The sequence below is a fragment of the Diplotaxodon limnothrissa genome, linkage group LG9 (genome assembly GCF_057381915.1).
Source record: "Diplotaxodon limnothrissa isolate DT_005_m linkage group LG9, D_limnothrissa_male_GT1.1, whole genome shotgun sequence".
Lineage (NCBI taxonomy): Eukaryota > Metazoa > Chordata > Actinopteri > Cichliformes > Cichlidae > Diplotaxodon > Diplotaxodon limnothrissa.
This window is the reverse complement of record NC_140604.1, coordinates 22,414,032-22,436,538: the sequence shown is the minus strand read 5'-3', so window position 1 is coordinate 22,436,538 and position 22,507 is coordinate 22,414,032. Positions and strand designations below refer to the sequence as shown.

The 22,507-nt window shown below is 41.5% G+C and overlaps 4 protein-coding genes across 4 annotated transcripts in view; 2 read left to right on the top strand and 2 right to left on the bottom strand.

Moving 5' to 3' along the window:
- The window catches only part of LOC146625532 (collectin-12-like), a 43,990-nt gene extending 38,993 nt beyond the window's left edge, over positions 1–4,997 (bottom strand). Inside the window, exons 1-2 of the mRNA XM_085362265.1 lie at positions 4,830–4,997; positions 3,777–3,827 (exon numbers count right to left, since the gene is read on the bottom strand). Of these exons, the coding sequence (XP_085218391.1) occupies positions 3,777–3,827; positions 4,830–4,836 (58 nt within the window). The 5' untranslated portion in view covers positions 4,837–4,997. The remainder of the gene's footprint in view (positions 1–3,776; positions 3,828–4,829) is intronic.
- Positions 4,998–10,795: 5,798 nt separating this feature from the next.
- On the top strand, positions 10,796–13,499 carry LOC146625531 (clusterin-like protein 1). The gene is made up of 7 exons (XM_085362192.1): positions 10,796–10,886; positions 10,985–11,133; positions 11,558–11,728; positions 11,823–12,273; positions 12,364–12,492; positions 12,935–13,149; positions 13,290–13,499. The coding sequence occupies exons 1-7, from the start codon at positions 10,796–10,798 to the stop codon at positions 13,497–13,499; spliced, it is 1,416 nt and encodes a 471-aa protein (XP_085218318.1).
- A 964-nt stretch (positions 13,500–14,463) lies between these two features.
- On the top strand, positions 14,464–16,551 carry tyms (thymidylate synthetase). The gene is made up of 7 exons (XM_085362264.1): positions 14,464–14,710; positions 15,002–15,075; positions 15,167–15,341; positions 15,784–15,885; positions 15,976–16,151; positions 16,253–16,324; positions 16,414–16,551. Exons 1-7 carry the CDS (start codon positions 14,470–14,472, stop codon positions 16,549–16,551), a joined length of 978 nt encoding a protein of 325 aa, XP_085218390.1. The 5' UTR covers positions 14,464–14,469.
- Positions 16,552–17,373: 822 nt separating this feature from the next.
- enosf1 (enolase superfamily member 1) lies at positions 17,374–22,453 on the bottom strand. Its single transcript, XM_085362263.1, has 15 exons — positions 22,268–22,453; positions 22,058–22,160; positions 20,311–20,426; positions 19,794–19,880; positions 19,678–19,704; positions 19,520–19,592; positions 19,376–19,414; positions 19,175–19,257; positions 18,968–19,090; positions 18,760–18,894; positions 18,420–18,461; positions 18,209–18,338; positions 17,966–18,065; positions 17,800–17,881; positions 17,374–17,697 (listed from the first exon to the last, which is right to left on the bottom strand). The coding sequence occupies exons 1-15, from the start codon at positions 22,451–22,453 to the stop codon at positions 17,605–17,607; spliced, it is 1,419 nt and encodes a 472-aa protein (XP_085218389.1). The 3' UTR covers positions 17,374–17,604.
- Positions 22,454–22,507: the final 54 nt, after the last annotated feature.

The following is a 22,507-nucleotide window of genomic DNA, read 5'->3' as shown; positions in this document are numbered from 1 at the left end:
ACAAGCGAGTGGAAAATGCATGTCTATATTTGTATTTGTGTAAATATACATGACATATCCATGCCTTATGGATGATGCTTAAGTAAAGAAAAGAATTAGAAAAAGCTCACTCTGTTTAAAAAGTGTATGTCTGTGCTTGCAAGTGTGTATCTTTGTATAAAGCCGACTTCTTACTTTGCACGTCAGCAAAAGCACAAACATCACCAAATGTACTTTTAAAGATATTTCAGCATGTGGTCACTTCCCATTACTGGTTCACATGTGTTCATATTACACATTGCACTTTTTAATGCAAACCTTATATACTTATATGCAGAAAAGAGGGAGCCTGGACTTTGCTGGTTTGTATATGAATTGCAGCCAAAACAGTGAAGAAAGTGAATGAAACCAGTGTGGAGTTTCCTTACAGTTGTATATCTGCACTTTATCACAAAACCGAGGTGAACACATCAAATCCTGGAATTTCAGGAATTGGACGAGCGCTTCATAAACAACCATCTGGAAAGATGAAGCCAAAAATTAAACCATGTGGAATTTTACTGGTTATATTTTCTATTGCTTCCTTGATAGAGAGAGAAAAGCAAATCACACAAGAAAGTGGTCCCCTTGGTCCTTTATCCTACAGTTGTGCAGCGGACTGCATTCAAAAGCATTTTTTACAATTAACTCAAAGCATGGACAATTTATTTTAAGACTAATTTCTTCAACCAGCACGGGCGTGAAGCATCTTGTTCTAATCATGTTTGATTTCTTATGCAACAAGAAATATCGCTTCTACCCAGAAATATGGAGCCACCAGCCACCTCTCATGTATTCATTCACAAATGCTAACGCACTGATGAGAGCTACCATGCCAGGCTCTGGCCCAACTGTGGGTCTCGACATATGGAAAGCATGATCTACCTGCTGACAGCTGCTCATTCCTCACATCTCTATGTTTCACGTCTCCCTAAGATGATTTTCTTTGCGTTCAGGAATTTTATGGGAGCCCGTCGCTCTCTGCAAAAACTTCTGGAGCACTTTGGGAATTGGCCAGTAGCAATGCAAAGTATGTGAAATGTGTATATGAAAGGATGCCAAAGCCCACTCGTATTATAGGTGTCGTTTCTTGTTCACAGTGACTTTGAAAAACCGGCGGGTTTGAGTGTTCTTTCTTTCCCGTGTTAACTCGCCCCGTGTTATTTTTTTTAAGCTCAGTGGTGACTTTATAAACTGGGCAGATATTCACACAACATTCACAGCTTTGACATGTCACGACAGTTTAAACACTATCAGTCTCCCGGGAGACCGCAGTGAATTAAAGCAAAACATGCAGGGAGGAAATAACTGTTTGTTCCCTTCTGTGAACTGACATTATAGCACTAATAGTGGTAGAATGAGGGCTCGGGAGGGTTTGCATGAATGCGGCTCTATTGCACAACAAAGGCTCTGGAGGGGTGAAGCAGACCCCCGGAGCCGGCCCCTCAGAACAGCTGCCGTGTCCCAGCAGGACCAATTTCACTCAGTTAGAAGTTCAGCGGCTTTCTTGTCCTACTCATCCACATGTCAAAAGTTCATTTGAATAAAGTTAAAAGTGAGCTGGATTTGACTTCCCCACCCCACCCTCCCCACGGCTCTCTAATGTAATATATGAGCGGGGACTTGCACGCGCTCACAGAGAAAGACAAACAGGATGCTTCTACTCGGGTGACTGGGATGAAAGGGACCGTGTGCTTGGACGCAGCTTGAATTCGTCTCCGCTGGTCCTGAGTTAGACAGCGTAGCCCGCTGCCTCCTTTTCACTCTCACGGACTTCGGCCAAACTGTGTGTGAATGAGTCATACTCCAGTAACACCCTGAATACAGCGACTCTGAGACTCCTGATCGCAATTCGATGAGCAGTTATGGGGCATGTGCTCATGCCTGCAGTGAGAATAATAATGATAATGCTCTTTAGCGTGTGTGACAGAGGGTTGGTCCCTTGGTTTGGTTTTTAAGCGTTATCCAAAAGCATGAATAGCGAATATGCTGAAGCAGTGAACATCAACAGCACATCAGCAGCAAGTACAGAAAAACAACTGAAAGCAGATCCTGTTTTTAAAAAAGTGCTTGTGATGGAGAGACTGTACATCATTAAACATATATTATGTATGGGCAAGAGGGGAAAAAATGCATAACTGGAGCAGAGTGGATGGTATTAAAGCTGGCTTTGAGGGAAAACACTGAGCAGAGGTGTTGTGTAAAACACTCAATTTGCCCAAATTACTAAAAATTAGGATGCATTAGTCATGGGAACTATTTGTTTGGCAGAAAAACACTTCAAAACTGCAGAGAGTGCAAGGATACTTTCCCCGAAGCTACTGCTGACTTTCACAATCATTACAGAATGTAGTGCATTGATAAGTGGAAATGGACTGCCTGTTGTTACAGAGAGCAATCTTTAGAGGGCAAGAATAGTCTGCGTTAAACACTTAGTGTGTCGGGAAACTGAAATTTCAGCAATTTGTAACCAAATTTTATAAGACAGAGGGTGACAGTGATGGATTAACTTCAGTAGGATACCAGCTTTGATGTATTTAGACTGTAGACTGGTAAAAACCTTCTGGATAGTCAGCTGCTGTTCCTCTGTTTGCTTTTGGGTTACAACCGCATCGGTGGTCATAACAGCTGGAGGACATATCGTGGAAACAAGATCCTGCTGCAACAGCTCAACTGGATGTTCTGCTTTGTCGTCTAGTTTTTCACTGTTTACTTTCATGTATTTTAATCTCTATTCAGCCTTTTTAGTTACTGTAAGATGTTGCAAGTCTAATCACTAATGACTTTTGCTTTAAAGTGGCTCTATTGTGCTTTTGCTTATTATCTGTGACCACAGTTTTAAATAATGAGGTCAGACTATATTGAAGTGATTCCTCTGAGCCTAAGATTCAGGCTTCAGACTGATCCAAATGATCCAAATCTCAGGCACACAGCTCTGACTGTGAGCATAGAAACCCCACCCACATGGTATTTAAACCATCTGTTTTTCAGGGGCAGCCAATCAGCACAAAGTTGGCTTAAAGGGAAAGAAGCTAAAAGAAGAAGCTTGCTTCAGACAGTGAATAAGTTGCAGGTATGTACCAGAGCCCAGCATGAAAATAAAAGAGTGTGTAAGTCATGTAAAGCTTCTCTTGCAGAGTGGAAATGAGGATAAAAGAGGCCTTCAAATAATTCATAATGTACAGATCTGTAAAGAAAGCCTCTGTAAACTGGGCAAAAAAAAAACCATATGTTGCCTGTGCATGAACACACTTCTATACACACACAAAAATGCATGTACCACAACAGACGGACATGCATTGACTACAGTCTGAGTTTGAGTAGCCACATTGTTGAGGTTCTCGGCATGTTTGTGTGAGTCAACATGTTTAAGTGACTCGGTTTAAGTGGATAAAGGGGAGGTTTTGAAACTTCTTGATCTGGAGAGCTCTGTCAGCAGTCGTTGAGCCTGCGGCAAGCTGGACCTCACAGACTGTCAGCCACATTTATGTTCAGCCTAAAATCCTGCCATCAGAGGCAAAACCATTAGCGATGACTATCGGGACAGATGAGGTTCAGGCAGCCAGCTGTCTGTCCTGACATAGAATGATTCAATTAGAGCAACATGCTTGTAAATATCCAGGTAATTGTAGGTATGCAGCAACAGAAAGAGAGAAGGAGGTGGGCCCACACACTAAGGCCCTTTAATTCATGGCTTTTTATTCACACAAAAAAGGAGTTTTGTGATTAAAAAGAAGAAAAGGTCACGTCTCACTCACCGAACCTCTTGTATCCAAAAGACTGTACTTCCTCCTCGTCTGCAAAGTCGTCTGCGTGACATAATCAGAAACATATGACATAAATAGGTCACACAACTAGGGGTACACTGTATCTGAGACAGTTGTTAGGACTCCATAAATAACATAAAAGTGATAGAGACACTACCGGGCTGCTGCGTAGAGTCAAAAATGTATAAAGTTATCTTTAAATACAAAGATCAGGGCAGCCAATGAGGATTTATGCTAGAGATAATAGAGTATCATCTCCTCTGTGTATGTGTGAGTGTGAGTTTAGAGATAGGAGGTCCACAGAACTGTAAAAACCACAGGCTGCGGTTTCTCTGGGTTGTTGACAGTAAACCCTAATTACACTGCTACACTGCACTGAAGACTGGAGCGGAGCACAGAGAACATCGCTGGTAATGGTTAACAGATGGGGCCAGGAGGAGGGTGACATGGGTAAGGGGGAGTGATGGGGGAGCCAGGGAGGGATGACTTTTACGAAGGGGGGGCGTTTAGACTAGATCAGGAGCTACTGTTGCAGAGTGGATCACACATTCCTGAGTGCTAATTCCCCTCCAGTTCACTCTACACGAGGAAGATGCTGATGAATTAGAACGCCTGCAGATTGTTGTCTTTAATCGGCTACTTGTTGGAGTTTAAGCACAAACACAGCAGTCAGTGATGAAGCTCTGCAGGTGGTGCTCACTGGTCATCATCAGTCATACCCTTCTCTTTCTCATGCTTAAAATCAAGTGAATCTAAAGCCTCTCTTTTCTCTCGTTTGTTAGATCTGGGCTTTTTTTTAAATTCTCACATTATCAGTTTAGCGGCCAAATTGCGCAAACATTATTTGGCGTTTTAATTCTTTCAATGGGATGAAACTGGTGGTGGAAAAAACTGCATTTTACAACTTCTGCTGCGCAGTAGCGTAATGTCATCCAGATGTGCGCACTCGCAGAACACAAAGAAACACTTACATGTTAAATCAATGCAATATTTGAATGAAAGTAAAGGTCTTGCACTTTTCTTTCTGCAGCAACAGTTACGTACCTTTCATGGCGTTTTATCACTCGTTGAGAACTGTAGAAGAGATGAGGACCGCTGTCACTTTATGCGCATCTCACCATCCAGTGCAGAAGTGTAAACTTGTTCCAACACACTATAATTAAAGGATTTTTTTTAAAGCTACAAGTCTGCATTGACTTTCATGACTCTCAGTTTAAATTCCCATCGTTTCTGCTTTCTTGCTCGCTGTGGCTCAGAAGAGTGTTTGCGGGAGAGCTCAGATGATCCCAGAGCGCTGAGCTAAAGGAGAGTTGAGCTGAGACTTAGACCAGTGTTAAGTTACACAAAGCAGCAAGTTGTGTTTCCGGTGGTCCTTTCAGAATAAATTGTGGTCGCCCCACCTCTTTTCCACCCCTTAAACCACAGAAAATACAACTTATTTCCGGAAGATGAAATAGATGCCTAATAGATGAAGATGCCTTTCACATAATTTGTTCCCATTTCTTCTTTCTATGAAAAAAATACCAAACATATCTCAGTTTATCAAATATAACAATGCAAATGATCAAAAGATATTACTGAAAACCTGGCACCTCTTGTCAAGTGGTAGCCCTAAATTCTATCTACAGGATAGGATTTCGCATGGCACTCGTTCCAAACAAACTGCTGATGCAATAAAAGCATATCTGAATTAAAAACACACACAATAGAACACTCTCTGCCATTCACTGGCTTTCCTACAGCTCGAACATCAACATTATTGAAGCAGTGTTGGATCATCCTAACAGGGAACAGAACAAAAGGCAGCCAACATTTTCCTGAAGCCTGCTTAAAGAAAATACAAGAAGCCCTGCCTAAGAGAGTTCAGGCTGTGTTTATAAAAAATATATATATTATCACACTAAATATTGACTTTTCACCTTTTTGCACAAGCTGTGTTTTTGCCTTATATACTGTATTTCCATGTGTGTGTATATTTTTCAACAAGTGACTGCACATATTTTCCTAGTAAACTATAAAGATATGAAGGATGCCTCGGGTCTTTTGCACAGTTCTTGGTTTCAAGACATCAGAAAACAACTTCTGTGTCAAGCTCAAAATCTTTGCTTTGACACATTTAGGGGGGGAAACTAATCTATTGGTCATTTGTAACAACATATAGATGACATTTTCTGTCCTCTCTTTTAGATTTTCTAAGCGCTTTTAAGGTATCTAAATTTAATTTAGGCACGCTTTTATTGTGAAAGCTAAGATACTTCATTTCCGTCACTGGACTCAATTTCTGCATAACTTTCATACATAACTTGACAACCAAACTTGTTACTACATCTGTGCTGCACAGCCTTTCAAAGCAGTTACGGTCCCCGGCCCTCCTGCTGAGCCTCCTCCTGTGGGGACAGAGGAGGTGCGGACTGCTTTCAGCACTACAGACCGCGAGACGTCGCCCGACGCTGCAGTAATCCAGCCGGAGATGAGATTAGGTTACAGGGGGTTGATAGCAATCTCGTCCCCCGGGTAAAAATCTGGTACCCATTAGAGATAATTTCAAAGGTTGGAGAAGGTGGAAGGGAGCACCGCGACATTTCTGCCCAGTTTCTGTTTTGCATATTTAGGCTCATATCTCATGTCCTTCAAGGATTTAAAAATCATTTTAATATCAGCCTCCCTGCGGTAATAGATTAAATATGCTGTTTTGTGACGTGTTATCGTCTGATTTATCACGGCAGCCCCACAATTCTGCAAAACACTGCAGAGTATTTTCCATTGCTTCCACAGAACAGGAGAGAATCCTGCAGGAAAAAATAGCAGGCATACAAAAACTAAAATCAAAAACTTATAGATTCAAGAAAAAGTCTTACGGCTGCGTGAGAGCTGTACTTCAAAGGTATAAAAAAAGTTTGCATGTTCCAGCTGCATGCATAAATTAGTGGAAAAACTATAACTATGCATTTTTATTGCCACGATGTCTAAATGAGCTCTGTTTGATAAAGCACAATAAAATCCTCATGACAACATGGCTATATAGATGGTTGCACTTCCTCTAGAAACAACTTATTTTGCTGAGAAGTGTCCGCTGTTTATCCATATTAGACTGTAAGGTTCACTGGGCGCCATTTTTCTTTAACTCTTCCAGGTGTTGTGATAATTCCTGGACACTTCCTGTATCCACAGTCTTCAGATCACTGATCAAACACAGAGCTCCAGCTGCATCCTCCCAGACTAACAAGGAACATCAAAGAAATGAGACAGGCCCACTCTTGCATCTTCAGTCCAGGTTAGTGTCACTGGGTTACATGATGCTAATCTTTTTACACTCGTTCACTTCATGTCAGTAAATTTTCCAGAAACGGATGCAGACAACATCAAGTGTCTCAGCACTGGAATCCTCTGGGCTTGGAAGGAAAGCAGCACACATGTCCAGCTCAGATCTGTTTGTTCTTCTTTCTTTGGATAACACAGCCTTCTAACTCTGGCTCAGCACTAATAGCTTGAGTTTGACCCAGTGTGCCACATAACATACTTCAGACCAAGTTGAGATGATCAAGCAACTAATTACTTGTTTTACTAAAGGCTTCAAAACTGTTATTTTACTGTCGGCTATGATTGGAGCAGCAGGCTAGTATTGGGGCGCAGAGAGAGATCGTGGTAATAAAAAGCAGCTGAGGGTCAGGTAGCTTACTACCAAGCTCCTGCTGGTCCTTATTCAGGGGTTGGGACCTCATTTGCTGGGTCAAGGCTTTCTGCAGTGGGTTCAGATTAGCAGGAGATTTAGAAAGCATACAGGAATTCCACATTTGCCACGGTGCCGCCATGTAGTGATTAGAAAAATGGCAACTCAAATCATTCAATTGCTGCAGGAGAGATTCACTGTTGGCAGACTAGAGAAAGTACTTTTCCATAGACTGCTGAGATAGTTTAATAACTTTTTAGTTTATTAAAACTGTACCTTAACATAACCGTTCATGCCCTAAAAAAAGAAAGAAAATTATGATCACTTGGGGGCAGCAGTGACAAGCTCTAAAAAATGATGAATTCTTACTGTAAAATCCTGTTTTTAAAAATAGTCTTAAATCTTCCACAGCTTAACTTACCAACAGGATTTTAAAATGCAACCACTATGACTTTATGCCTGAAAAAGAGATATAAAAATAAGGTGAAAGAGGGCTGGGCTGTACTTTTATGTAATACCACATTGTACCACAAGAGGGGGCAGTGAGTCAATGTAACCTTTATCCAACCAGTAAATGATTAAACATTTTTATTTAGAATGGCAGCCTGCAAATTCCAAAGCATCTTAAATAAATATATATACTTTAAAAAAAAAAGAAGCAGCTGCAAACATCTGGAAAAATTTAAACAAACTCATTAGACCAACACTGCCTACTGGTAGTAAAGTTTTCAGTTAAAGTTTTTAAGATTAATTAAAAAATAGTGTCTTTAATACAGCTCCAGGTGTGCGGCTGGAATTTTCCATCAGGATCCTGAGTCTACCTGGTATCGCCCCTGGGCAGGGCCATCTTCTCCTCTGCAGTTCTACACACCTGGAGCTGATTGCAGGCAATCAAGCCAGAGTGATTTAGGCCTCACGCTGACATTCATTCACCGCCAGTTCATCATCAACTCATGTTGGTAGCCAGCTTACATGGTTCAGGCTCTCCTTGTGATTTACTCTGCTAACCTTGTTTTCTTGTGACACAGTTCCAGGACTCACCTTGACTCAAACCTCAAGCTTAAGCTCCTCTTTTGGACTCAGGATACCTTACCCAATCTTTGAAATCACTCTGTGCCTCATCTGCCTGCCCTTCCGCTATTGCACATCATCAGAAACCTTCAGATCTCAGGTCAGCCATCCCACACCGTCCAGCTCACTCTGGATTCACGTCACCCCTCCCTCATTGCTTACTCACTCCACCTGCAAGTAAGAAAAGTTGTAAAACATACTAACCATCTACAGAGCTCCTCTCCACTACCCTTCCCTAATTCAGTTGTCCTCTCTCCTCAGTGTGACTGCTAAACTGCTACGTTCCAGTGTACATCAATTCCCCCCTCTCAATCCATGTCAAGCTAGCCACGTAAACTAGGCCTCGCCACGTCAAGTCCTGTGTTTTATTGCCTCTGTCCTTATCATATTTTGAGTTTAACCAATAAACATCGTAAAACGTTCTGCTGTCTCTGCTCTGGGTTCCTACACAGTCCAGTTTTTGTACCAAGCTTTCGGTCTTATGACACACTATTTTTAAGTATGACGACTTCCAGGATCAGATAGTTTCCAGTTTTCTCTGTGTGGATGGAAGACAGATTGGTAACGAACTAAAGGAAGAGTCTGAATACGTAAGTGGAGAAACGCACAAATACTGATGTTTCAATGAGGAAAACTAAGTATAAAAATGTTGTATGTAAAGTTAGATGGTTAATTACTAAGTGATAATGCATACAGTCACAATATCATTCTCCATAACCGGAAGAGTTTCAGACAGAGTGCCAGAAAGCTTTGTAGCTGTTCTGGTTACTCATGATGACAGATGGGTTTCAGTAAGACACAAGAGCCTAAAGGATTACATGCAGTTTCTTTTGGCTGTTTATCACCAGCTAGTACATTTACAGCACAGGTAACCATATCACAAGGCATACAGCTGTATTACGTGAAGTTGAAATGACAGTGCACATTGTAGAGTCAGGGTTCTTATCGATCTAAACCATATTTCGCGTTCCCTGGACTGGATTACACAGCTGTCTTCTACTGATTTTTTTTTTTGATACCCTACAGAAATGAATGGCTGCCTGGAATGGTAGAAAAACGGAAAACAAGCAACATAAACTGAAAGTCTACACAGTTTGTTGTTAAAGCTTAAACTAAGAGCAGCTGTATATCCTCTTTTCAGTTACCCTGTTTTGTGTATAGTGTGCACGTGTGCATGTGCAGTCCTCCTGCTCCTGTTGTGGCCTGCAGTGCAGAGCTTAACCCATGATTGAGACCATGCCAGTGTGTGTGCCAATTCTCTGCAGGGGGCTCAGGCTTACTGTCAGTCTGATAGAGATTAAAGCATAAAGTTTTACCTAAGGAGGGCTCTGGACTATGTTAGAGACCATTAAGTGCGTGAGACAGACAAACAACTGAGCACGTTATATTTACAGAGCATTAAAGTTGATCTGCAGGTATGCAGCGCGCATAAGGCTTAATAACCAATAATGCAAACACACTAATAGGATCTGTACTGCTGAGTAGATCCATAAAAATAGAACAATCCTCGGAGGAACCAGACTGTGTCAGTCTCATTCTTCCATAAGCACAAGCTGCTTCTTTTTTTTTTTTCGGGAGTCGGATATTTTCAGAGCTCTCAAGGTAAAAGCTTGTTCTACATTTCTTCGGTTTCTGTTTTGCACAGAATGGCACAGTTGCAGTGCAACAGCAGGCTTGGATGAGATATTGGAGGAGACTTGCAATACAGCTGTTGTTTTTTTTAAACTAGATATTTTAAATGTTTGCAACCTGGAAGACATCTTACTCTGTGTTCACTGAAGGTTAATGGGAATAATTTGCATTGATAAGACGCCATAAACTAAATAAATATGCAGTATTCAGAGCAAAAACACACAGTTATGGTTGTTTCCTGTTATTTACTATTTACTTGCTGTTGCTTTCAGCTCATTTAAGAAAAAAATTGTGTAGTAATTTGAGGTTTTGTTGTGTACATTTTTTGGATATTCACCTTTATGTATAATTCATCTGCACTTTATGGTAGCAAGCCATCATATTTCCTAATGTGATACTAATGAACAAATCCAAAAAGATTAACTGACAGCTGCCTTAGTGGATCTGTTCAGCTCATCATGTTTATTGGTTTGACATTGATTTCATATTGGATACTAATGAACTGACATTTTATCCACTCCCCTTCATCCTGTAAATATTATATATAAATTTGCTTGTGAGCTGGCACCACCATGTGGTCGTTGTTTCTTTTTGCTAGAAAAAAAATTTCTTCTCCTGTTCTGAAGCTTGAGGCACGATGTGGAGGTTTCTTGCTCAGATTCTCTTCATCGCTGAAGTCATGCTCTGTGCCGCCGACTCTCCTCCGATCAGCGAGGAAACACTGAAAAGTAAGGCCTTCGCTGACGGAAAAGAAAAGCGAAAAACAAGACACCAGTGATTACTGTTGCAGAGCTTAAAGTATTGTGTGTTCCACGGGTGTGTGCAGGGCTTTCCGCAGCGGGAGAGCAGTATGTTGATGAGGAACTAAAGGGAACTTTGCTCAGAGTGAAGCAGGTGAAGGAAATGATGGAGAAGAAAGAAGAGAAGCACAGGCACCTGATGGATGCACTGAGGCACAGCAGTGATAAGAAGAAGGTGAATTCTGTTCGTTTTGCACTGTGCTGATCGTCCAGTTTCAAAAATCCTGCACAGCATTTGTGGCTGGTTAAGATGTACCCGCAATTAAAACCGTGTTTAAACGGTTTCATGCCAGTCCTTGTGCATTTTTCTGAAACCCACCACATATTTTCTGCTTCACAAAGACAAAGTCACATGGAGAGACCTCAAAGCAGACAGTGAAAAATGAGTGTGGGAGTGCAGCTGGTTAAGTGAGTCTGGGGTGTAGTTTTACTACAGTCAGGATAAATTAACTGTCTCTAGATTATTATATTTTCTGAGTGTTTTCAGAACGCAGGGCAGGGCAGAGTGCCAGAGCCTCAGACTTCATCTTATCCTCTGTGGTTTATTAAAAGGGAATGTATCTGTGACAGAGTTTTCTGTTTTTTGGGTTGGGTTTTAGGGGGTGATGCAGCTGGCCAAAGAAACACAGCAAAAAGTCGAGGAAGCCGAACAACAATGTCAAGATTTAACCAAATCTTTCTTTGGGGAGTGCCAACCATGTTTGGAAGATTCTTGTAAGGCCTTCTATACATCTACGTGTCGCCGCGGCTTCGCCTCTTTCTCATTCAAGGTTTGACTTCAGCACATTCCAACAAAAGGAATCTCTTTAGGACTGATGTTTAAGGTGCAAACATATCTCTGTGAATCTCTCTCCCTCCCTTCAGGTAGAGGAGTTTTTCAGGAAAATGGCCACTAAGTTGGAAGATGCCGAGCAGGTCCACAATAAAAATCAGGAGAATTCAGGTGAAAATGTCGCAGCTGAAAAGCAGGTCACAGAGGACAAATCCAATATGGAGCTGCTGCAGGCTGAAGCATCGTTCAGCGACCTGTTGTCAAACATCAGCCTTTTGTACAACCAGAGCATTGGTCTGGCCAAGAAGATGCAACCCGTGTTTGGTCACGCCTTTCTAGAAACCTTTGCCACTGAGCTGCAGTCCAGCACGCTTTCGACCAGAGGGTCAAGCTCTGGCTTCCTTGGGTCGGTGGGTTTGGAGCACGTTCTTCACTCAGTGCTTGACTTTGGGAAGAGCGTGCTGGAAGGCTTCAGTGCCCCAGTGGCTGATTTGTTTGAGGAAATAAAAGAAGCTGAAGAGTACGTTCAGCAATCAAATCGAGGTATCTGATGCACAACGCTGCACTCTTAAATGTGTGTGTTTGTAGACAATGGTTGTTTGTGTGTAACATAATTCACGTCCACCTACAAAGATACAGGCTTGTTTTCTGCAATGGGACCGCTGCAGAGCAGATATATGTGCAGAAGACTCCGCAGACAAGCATCAGAGTGCTGGAAGCTTCAAGACCTGTGTGAGACATGCAGGGATTATCTGTTAAAGGGTAAATCCAGATTTATTTTGCCGCTCTTCCCACACAGACACATATAAACAGTTTAAAACTGGTTTTATTTGACGTTAAAAAGAAGGAAAACTATGGAAAACAAAAAATGTCTGTCACAATTTCCTAGAGTCTCAATGCCACATAGCTTGTTGGGTCTGAAAAACTGTCCAAACCCAACAATGTGGTCAGATTAAAATGATTTAGCAGACACAAAAACAGAACATTCACATCTGAGAAATGGGAATCAACTTGTTTAGGGCATTTTTGAGGCTTTACTTGTTAAAATAGTTGTTGATTAGTTTTCTCTTGACTGAGAGGATTTTAAAAAATGGTTTTAACGCTTTTTAGATAGATGCTTAAAATTCTTTCATCAGGAATAATGCAAAAAAAAAAAAGTCCTTTAGTTCAACATGAACATCTGGATTTCTGCCTCCTCATACAGCATGCCCCAGCATGCAGCAGTTGCACTCTGAGATGGAGGAGATGTACATGCTGCTGAACGCCTCCCGTCAGCAGTATGACGGCAGGCTGCAGCTGGTCCACAGACACACAGCAGACACTCAGATGTGGCTCAGCAGCATGCATGACAAGTATGGCTGGGTCAGCCAGCTGTCCAACAGCACAGTGGACCCACACAGCATCTTCAGTGTGATATTGGTATGTGGCTAGTGATGCTGCATCTGTAGACATTACCTTTGCTGTATAAATTGGGAAGCTTTTATTAAGGTTGCAACAAGCCAAGGTTGCAATTTTGAGTCAGACGGCTACTTTCATTTTCATCTCTTCTCATCTTTTAGGTGAGTCCACAGCAACAGATAAAGAATAACAAGCCTAAAGCAGACAGCAGTGTCACTGTCTCCATAATGGATTCAGCCCCAGTAACCATACTGGTCCCAGCAGATCTGGAGGTGGATGACCCTGCTTTCATCCAAAATGTTGCTCTAGAGGCTCTGACACTATATAAACGGAAGATAAAAGGTATTGATCCCACGATTGTGGTCCCTTAGTGCAGTATTTGGCTACCAGCATCACCTGGCAGAGTTCCAAATTGAATTTAACCCAGATGAACTGCGATCATTTGAAAGCGCTTTACACTGCGATCGCTACAGATTGGATAGTATGTTGCAATCCAAGATGATAATGTGACTAGAAAAACAATCATACATTCCTCTTTTTATTGACTTGTTTAAAAAGATTAATTGGATCTACATGAAATCAATCTCTAATTATATTATATTTTTTGTTTTTTAATGGTCTGTACACTTACATAATGTAAAACTTAATAGTTTTTTTCTGCACAGGAATGGAGTAATGTGATCATACCACCATGGGAACAGTTTCTTCATGCAGAGTGAAGAGTCCAGGACATTCAGGTTTTCTCGTGCACAATTAAGCTGATCTGTATAATACTTGAAAATGCACCGCATAGACCTCTAAACCTTCATATGCACAGTTTATGTTGTTCTTATTCATGTATTTTGATGCTTAGATTTTTAAACGTCTACGCAATAAAACAGTGTACACTCCTCAACCTCTATTTTGTTTGTTATTTATGTCACGAGTACTTTTGAATTTAGTTTTTGAATCGTACTTCATAGTATGTTTTGTTTACAGTTTTAAATAAATGCAAACCGTGGTTTGCATCTCGTAAATCTGTAAGAACAGTGAAAGGGTGACTTTTGTTCGTATGCATTTCTCTTATCAATTCATAGTTTTCAATCACGTGATCGACTCACTAATTTGGCGGTAAAGGGGCGCAGTGGTGTTTTGCCCACGTGAACCTTGCTTTGTTGCACATGCGGAAGAGGTCCATATAAGAAAAATCTTCTCCTTCTATGATTGGCCGTTCTATCGCTGTACCCAGAACAGCCAACCAGAGAAGCAGTTTGACTGGGAGCGCAACAAAATGCAAAAAATGAGCGGGAGTTCTTCAGTTGATTCTGAGGCTGGAAATACTGAAACAGTTTATTTACAAAAATGCCCGCAACTTCTGAAATACACGCCGGGGAGCTGCCGAAGCAGGGCAGCTGTGAGAAAGAGGAAAAGCAGCGGCTGACGACGGCGGCCGAGAAGCAGAAAAACTCTGGATTTTTCTGTGATGAACAAGGATATCTGAGTCTGGTGGAGCACATCTTGGAGAACGGCCGCTTAAAGGGGGACCGAACCAACACTGGAGTCCTGTCCCTGTTCGGCGCTCAAGTCAGATACAGCCTGAGAGGTACAGTTTACAGCTAGCATGGCATTGTATCTGTGTGTTAAAAGTACTGAAAACAGAAGGACTGCATGAAGTAATATGAAAAAGTCTTCCTAAAACAAAGTAATCTGCACCTTTTAGTCTGCTAACCACTGTAATTGACTTACAAGTATAAAGTGGCATAACATTAAAATATAAAATAAAGGTAGTCGTTGCATAAATACCCATCTGCAAATGACAGCTGCTTCCTACTTCCTCAGCAACATCACGTAACGTTTTTGGTTTGTTTTTTTTTTTTTGCGCAATCTTTCACAGACCAGTTTCCCCTGTTGACAACAAAGAGAGTGTTCTGGAGAGGGATCCTTGAGGAGCTGCTGTGGTTCATCAGGGTGAGCCTGGCAGGAAAACAAAAGAAACACAAGTCAATGAAAATCTTGCCAGTGTATAAATTAGATCTGATATTTTTGCAATCTGTCACAGGGATCAACAAATTCCAAGGAGCTGTCAGAAAAAGGAGTGAAGATCTGGGATGCCAACGGGTCTCGGGACTTTCTGGACAACCTTGGGTTCACTGACAGAGAAGAGGGTGACCTAGGACCTGTGTATGGTTTCCAGTGGAGGCACTTTGGTGCAGAGTACACAGACATGCATGCAGGTACAGTTTTCACCCAGTTGAATGAAGCTGTGAAGTCATTTGTCAGGATCAGATCTGCTCACCAAACTGTAGCCATGCATATAATTTTTCCTTTATTTGTCCATATTTTTATCCCAGTAGAAGAAAAGCAATGCAGGTTTGTTTGTGGTTGGTGCGGCAGCTATACAAGTAACTGTCTGAATTACTACATATAACTGGAAGTGCATGAGGAAACATCCACCTTTGGACTTTATAGTTAATTTGTTCACTCAAAGGTATTTGAGGGCCACCCTTTATTTAGTCATTCTGAATATTTCATAAAGATGCACAGAAATTCTGTAAAACATACAGCAGGCTGTGGGTTTTTACAGGTGTTATCTTATATGGAAATGCTGCTGTAAATGAAAATCATTTGTAGAGATGTCGAGTTTTCATGTTTTTTCCTGGTTTCATCTTTGGACAGATTACACAGGACAAGGTGTTGACCAGCTGCAGAAAGTCATTGACACCATCAAAACGAATCCAGAGGACCGGCGCATCATCATGTGTGCCTGGAACCCCAAAGGTGAGGCCAACGGAGACCTTTTGCTTTAAGTCGCATTTGGTGAAGAATTATACAAAAGGTAAATCTTTGTCGTGTCTTGTGGTGTTGCAGACCTTCCTAGGATGGCGCTGCCCCCCTGCCACGCACTCTGCCAGTTCTGCGTGTGCGACGGCGAGCTGTCGTGTCAGCTGTACCAGCGCTCAGCTGATATGGGATTAGGGGTGCCTTTCAACATCGCCAGCTATTCACTTCTTACCTACATGATTGCACACATTACAGGACTCAAGGTATGGCCAGTGCATTCTTGTCATATTTGATACCTGTTTGGTCCAGCAGTGTCCCCTCTATCGCATCACCTGATATATATTTTTTTAATCTGTCCATTCAGCCGGGCGACTTTGTTCACACCCTGGGAGATGCTCATGTTTACCTCAACCATACTGAACCTCTCAAAGGGCAGGTGGGTTAGTTAAATGTGCTTCTTGCATGTCTCATTGCTTTTTTTTTTTAAATTTCAAACTTACACGTTTGTTTGTGTTTCATGTGCAGCTTCAGCGAGAGATCCGACCATTCCCCAAACTGAGGATCCTGAGAAAAGTGGAGAAAATCGATGATTTCCGCATGGAGGACTTTGAGATCTACGACTACAACCCACATCCCACAATCAAAATGAAGATGGCTGTGTAAACTCAAGTCACAACGTTGTTCTGAATGAACAGTATGCTCTCCACTGTAATGTGTGCCTGCTTCACTCATGCTAAAAGTTCAGTTTTTTTCTGTCTGGTTTGGGTGAACTCTCTTTTAAGCCTTAAGCACTTCAAAGTGTTTTTTTCTCTCTCTTCAAGTTCTTTGTTTTGTGTTTTAAATGAATAATTATCTAAGTCTGTAAATAAAGATGTTAACTTTGTCAGCTTGAGCGCAATCTAGTTGTACATTCAGTACAAAATATGACACTGGTGGGTAAGTGGAGAGTTTGCTTTGATTTTTAGTTTATTTAAAGAGTTTGAAGATGCTAGTTGTGACTTTGCAAGACGTCACAAAAGTTAAAAGATGTGTTCATATATCCTAATAAAGGACGGGTTTACCAATTAAAACTAAGTAAAGGGTGTCACATACAGTGAGCCCAGGTTGCCTACTTTACAGCTTTGTCCACAAGTCTTTAATTCCATGTATTTGCAACTTCCTATATGCTAACTGATGAACTGGAGTTGTACACCCATGAACTGTTTGGCTTAAACAGGGTAGCAGCCTTCAGATATCTTGTTAATGGGTTTCTGCTGCAAAGCACTGCATAGGAGGGAAATTCTTCAGAGACAGAATTTAGAGGATTTACATGACAAGTGCTTATGAAGGAAAGATGACCACAATCTGATGACTTAAGAGGACTTAATACAAGGTTTACAGCTTGACTTGTAATTTTTCAAGTTTCATTAATATAGTTCTATTTCACAGCAGCAGTTTTCTCACAGCACTTTACATTATAAAGGAAAGACCAAAGAGTATTAAAAAAAAATCAAATGATTCACTAAAGCTTGGCACTTTGATCAGTAAGAAGAAAAATATTCTATTTACGGTAACAGAAAAAGAGCTCTGGAGAAAGTTAATTTCAGTTCCCCAGGCTTTCTGAAAGACTTTTTCTTTGGACATTTTCAGTCCAGTCCTTTTATGTGACAATTTCAGAATGTTTTTTCCCCTCCAATGTTTGTACTGTACAAATGTAAAATGTTTAAAATACAGTCCCTATTTCTTTATTTCCTGTTTCCATATGTCTCCTTCAGGGTACTCATGTCGGTTCACAGATTCCTCCAGCATCTCACAAGAATAGCCTGGATCCTGAAATCAAAGAGCAGAACGATCTATACCAGCAGCTGTAAACAACGCAAAGTTGTTTTTTTTTCAGAGTAATGCAGATTGACTTCCTAATCAGTTTCTTGCCTTCGGTGGCATATAGTGGGCGTCTTGAATCACTACAGGACTAGTGAAGTGCTCGTGGAGGTGGTCTACATATTCACACATTCTGGGGGGAAAACAAATCAAAAAGTCAGTGTTTGGTTATAATCACTGAGATCAAACTGTTGATAAAAATAAACGCTGCTCCTACCGGTTCCTGAGATCCGCAGACACGCAGATGTAATCAAACAGAATCAGATGTTGGACGAGCTCACAGAGCCCAACTCCACCGGCATGAGGACACACAGGCACTGAGAAAGAAGAAACGCAAACCCACGAGTTTCCTCTGTGTAGGCAGTATTTGTCTAATAACCTTTGAGGGCCTTTGGCAACTTTTAAAAAACATGCCTTGGGGATCTGTATGATTCATGATTGTTATTCCTTGAACTTTTACCTTGGAACTTGTAAGCCATCAGCAGCACGGCCAGGTTCTCGTTGACACTGCCCAGCCTACAGCTGTCTATCTGGACAAACTGCAGTGCAGAGGCCTGCAGGAACTGCTTAAACATCACCCTGTTGTGACACTGGAGAGAAAACTCAACTCAACTCAACTAAAAATATAACCCATCAAAGATATGCTTGTTGGAACAGACCTGAGCTCTGACCTGCTCGCCTGTTGCCACTCCAATCCCCAGTGGAGCCAAAGCCTGCAACAAGAAAGTTGTTTATAACTCAACAGCCCTGGATGGATGACTCAAGAGGGTCCTGTTCTTGTGTTTATTGTTACCCTTAATATTATTCATTAGAAATCAATGATACAACCATATAGAGGTTTAAAACGACTGCCAAGGGATGCAAAATAGCCACAGAAAGACATAAAATGTATCTGATGGTTGCTTTGTTTTGATGATTTTTCAACCTTTCTGTTGTCCCATATACATACTGTATCACAGAAATGCCTTTCATACACATAAACAAGCTGAAAACTAGAAATTATTCTCTTACCTTGGAAATAGCAGCATGACCCAGGATGTCATCTGGAGACGTGGGCTCCTCGATCCAAAGGGGTTTGACCTCAGCCAGTCTGGACACCCAACTTATGGCCTCGGCTACGTCCCATCTCTGGTTGGCGTCGATCATCTAACAGGAAAATAAACCCCTTTGGTATAATTTCCTAATGCCATTACACATGCAGGGGCAAGAACAGGCTTACCAATGTGCTGCTGGGTCCAATCATTTTCCTTATGAGGCAGCACCGGCGTATGTCGTCCTCTAGATCAGCGCCAACCTTCACCTTAAATCTGGTCCATCCACTTTTAAGAGCATCCGAGCAGAGCTTAACAGAAACATGACTGTCATTATAGTTAGTAGTATGCCTAACTAGGCACACTGTTTGCTGAGCGATTTATACAACAGAGACCTGCTTGAGCTGCTGGTCTGAGTATCCGAGCCAAGCACAGGAGGTGGTATATGCAGGATAACCCTCTTTCAGCATCTGATCCTCTGATGGAAAAAAGATATGTACTGAATTAAATTGTGTTTAAATGGAATAAACTGGCCTTTTATGGTGGCTGAAAGGGCTCTGGTTGGTTTCTAAAGAGGCAGTAATTAGTGTGCTCACCTCTCTGCTTCTTGCCCTCCTGTGCTTTCACAAGTATGTCTAAGAAAAGAATGAAGACAGAAGGAGTGTGACACAGCGTTTTGGTAACACTGCATTTCTCAAACTGTACTGGACACACTCAATGACGTCAAAAACCAGTCTCACCCAGAGCTTCTTCCTCTGTAAGCACATCAGTGATGTATCTGAAGTCGATGCACGACACAATCTGCTTCGGGTCCTGAATTGACAAATACATGGCATGATATTTCCCTTGTGATTACATCTCGGATATAAATCGGTGGAGTAAATTATCTCTGACTCACCATGTCCACGAGCAGCTTCCACAGCGGCTGTGGAAAAAGTCTGTGAGCCATGATGTGTCATGCTTTATGAAAGAAACAAAGTTTTACTTATTAAGCTTCATCTGAGATTTCCCCACCTTGCCTTCAGCTCTTGCCCAGAGGTCCCACACAGCATTCAGGACTGCAGCAGTGGCCAGGTGGATCACTCCTTTCTCTGGGCCTAACTGTACCAGACGAGAGTCATAATTACATCTAGCAAAACTGGAGAGTACACCGCCGTTTGTTAATAGACACATTTTTCATCATGCATTTATTAACTAGGTCTCTTTTTATAGTTAATTATTGTTGGAGGCTTTTTTGGCATGAAAAAACAAGCATACATTATTCAACAACACTGGCAAAGCCACCAGTCTGAATAAGCTGTCTCGTATGGATACAAAAGTGTGGGCACCGCTAGATAAATGACATATTTTATAAATATAAAATATGTCATTTAACATTTATTCAATAATCATATTGATATTAACCCATAAGTGTTAAACACCGAGTGAATATCAGCAGATTCCATCAGTCAAGTGAAACTGATATTAGCTTGAAATCTAAAGAAATGACTGTAATCTGGTCATGTTTGTTATGTTATGTTTGTACTCTCACCCATCTCATCTGGCCATCACTGGTCAGGAGGCGGTAAAATCCACGGAAGTTACTCACAATCTCCTGCAAAGATTTGCCGATAACTAGTCCTGCAAGGGCCTTGACAGCGCACAGCACTGTGGGGTTTCAACCAGCAACAAAAACAAAGAAAAACTGGATGAAGATCAAAACTTCAACAAAGATCTATAATTTTAATAAACCTCATTTAAACAGATACAGGGACTGTGGAGTCTGAGAAGACAGCCCTGCAACAGCCAAGTTATGATGTTCGGTGTTTTGTCCAGTTTATCTCCCTGTTGCTCTGTGCCACCCTACACAAAGGCGTCTCGCTCATAAGCCTGCACTCTTTGATATCCACTGTGACTAATTGAGGGTGAGTGGGAAGAGAAGAGAACAGAGAGAGACAGAGTAACAGTTACACTATGTTAGACAGAGATGAATAATTACTAATGAATATTTTTCAGTTTCAACAGTAGTTTCCTGTTTTATTTTGATAGTCTCTTGTCCTGCTTGTGTTATGTTCAGTTTTGCTTCCCCTGTCATTTGTCTAACTTAGTTCACCTGTATCTTGTTTTGCCTGGCATCTTCCTAATTATCTCATGTGTGGATTAAAGTCCTCAGTGTCCCTCTGGTCTTCATCATGCTGTTGCCGTACTCCTTTATGTTGTGTGCTCATCCTATGCTTTTGTTGAGCTTCCTAATAAAGTTGCATTTTGAGTTTACTTTTGTCTGATGAATCCTGCATTTTGGGTCTGCTCTCCACCTACCACACAGCATGCCTTGACAATATTTTCTGTTGCTGCAGCGTCAAGAGGACTTGAGTCATGAACTCAAGTCCTCTTGACGCTTTATAACCAGCTACTTTGCACGTACAGCGAGTGAAGGCATTGGGTAAACCGAATCAGGCTAAATTAAATCGAGCTATTAGACCTGAGTGAATTCGTATTGATCAGAGTTAGAACAACTAAAATAAACTTAGATTAACCTGAAAGGAACTAATATAGGTTAAGCGGTAGTTGATACAAATCAGGATTTAAAACCAAACCTGGGAAGGGGGAGAAATATATCTTTGTTTTGCTTTTGTTTGTTTTTTTATCTTCTTGTTTTATTTAAGATAACTAATGCCATATATATACACCATATACACATTTTTATAGTCAATCCTCATGTATTTACTGTGTGCATATTAACTAGTAATCCATCCTTATTCCAGCATCTATGAACCACCATACATGTTATAAATGTTATCGTTTTTGTCATGTTCATATCATGTCAGTATTCTCTGTAATGTAACTGAAATCCATTGACTAAAACTACCACAAGATGGCAGTGCAGGGCTTGGAAATTAAAAAGAGAAAAATCATCCAAGATCGGACATTTTCTCTGCAACTTTTTAATCATTAAGGAGCATGTAGGCCATAGAAACACCGACAATAAACCATAATGTGGCTGATTTCTGCATTGTTAATGTTTTTTTAAACAATTTGGTGGTGTAAGTTATGAGACGTTGTATTCATGTAAAAATCTACATCGCAGTTGTAATTTTGCTCAATAAAAAACAGCAGCGTTTTCACATTTACTCTATATAGCTGAGATTTTTTTCCCCTACCGAAAACCTTTTGATAAAATTCACACTGTTCAAGAACCAGAAATTCCGAGCTCACTGCGTGCACTTGAATGCAACAGCAAGTTTGTTGTGGTGGCTTCGTCAAAGTGGGTCTTTAAGGCCGCCCCGCGTGGATCTTACCGATCTCGGTGCCTTTTCCCAACGTGAACGTGAGGCCGAAACCTTTGAGGCCGCTGTCCGTGTCGAGGACCACATAGGCGGCCGAGTAGTCCGGGTCGGTGTGCTGCAGCGTGGACATGAGAGGGAGGGGGGAAAGGTCTCATTCTTGTGACTGTGTCTGTGAATGCGAACATGCACGCGCGTGGAGAACGAGCTGCACAAACTTCTTACCATCGCGTCTGAGCCGTGCTGCTCCAGGGACGTCGGGAACCTCACATCCCTCACTCTCAAATTAACAATTTTGTGCGACATCTCTGCGCACAGATTAAATCTGTCATGTGATCGAAGCGGTTTCTGCTGTTGTGACCTCTGTAAGCTTACCCCACCCACTTCACCGTGTCGTGCCGGTTTAAACATTAAAGATGAGGCTTAAAGAGACAAATCAAAGCGTCTGGTCTCTAAGTGAATAAT

Bases quoted from the DNA above. Each gene is read 5' to 3' on its own strand.
- LOC146625531 (XM_085362192.1), top strand. From the start codon at position 10,796: ATGTGGAGGTTTCTTGCTCAGATTCTCTTCATCGCTGAAGTCATGCTC. The intron at 12,274-12,363 runs GTATCTGATGCA...CCACCTACAAAG, and splicing joins CGTTCAGCAATCAAATCGAG to ATACAGGCTTGTTTTCTGCA. The intron at 12,493-12,934 runs GTAAATCCAGAT...CTCCTCATACAG, and splicing joins CAGGGATTATCTGTTAAAGG to CATGCCCCAGCATGCAGCAG.
- enosf1 (XM_085362263.1), bottom strand. From the start codon at position 22,453: ATGTTTAAACCGGCACGACACGGTGAAGTGGGTGGGGTAAGCTTACAG. The intron at 19,593-19,677 runs GTGAGTCAGAGA...TTGTCAATTCAG, and splicing joins GGAAGCTGCTCGTGGACATG to GACCCGAAGCAGATTGTGTC. The intron at 17,882-17,965 runs GTAGGAGCAGCG...TTTTCCCCCCAG, and splicing joins TCTGCGGATCTCAGGAACCG to AATGTGTGAATATGTAGACC.
- tyms (XM_085362264.1), top strand. From the start codon at position 14,470: ATGCCCGCAACTTCTGAAATACACGCCGGGGAGCTGCCGAAGCAGGGC. The intron at 16,152-16,252 runs GTATGGCCAGTG...CTGTCCATTCAG, and splicing joins CACACATTACAGGACTCAAG to CCGGGCGACTTTGTTCACAC. The intron at 16,325-16,413 runs GTGGGTTAGTTA...TTTCATGTGCAG, and splicing joins CTGAACCTCTCAAAGGGCAG to CTTCAGCGAGAGATCCGACC.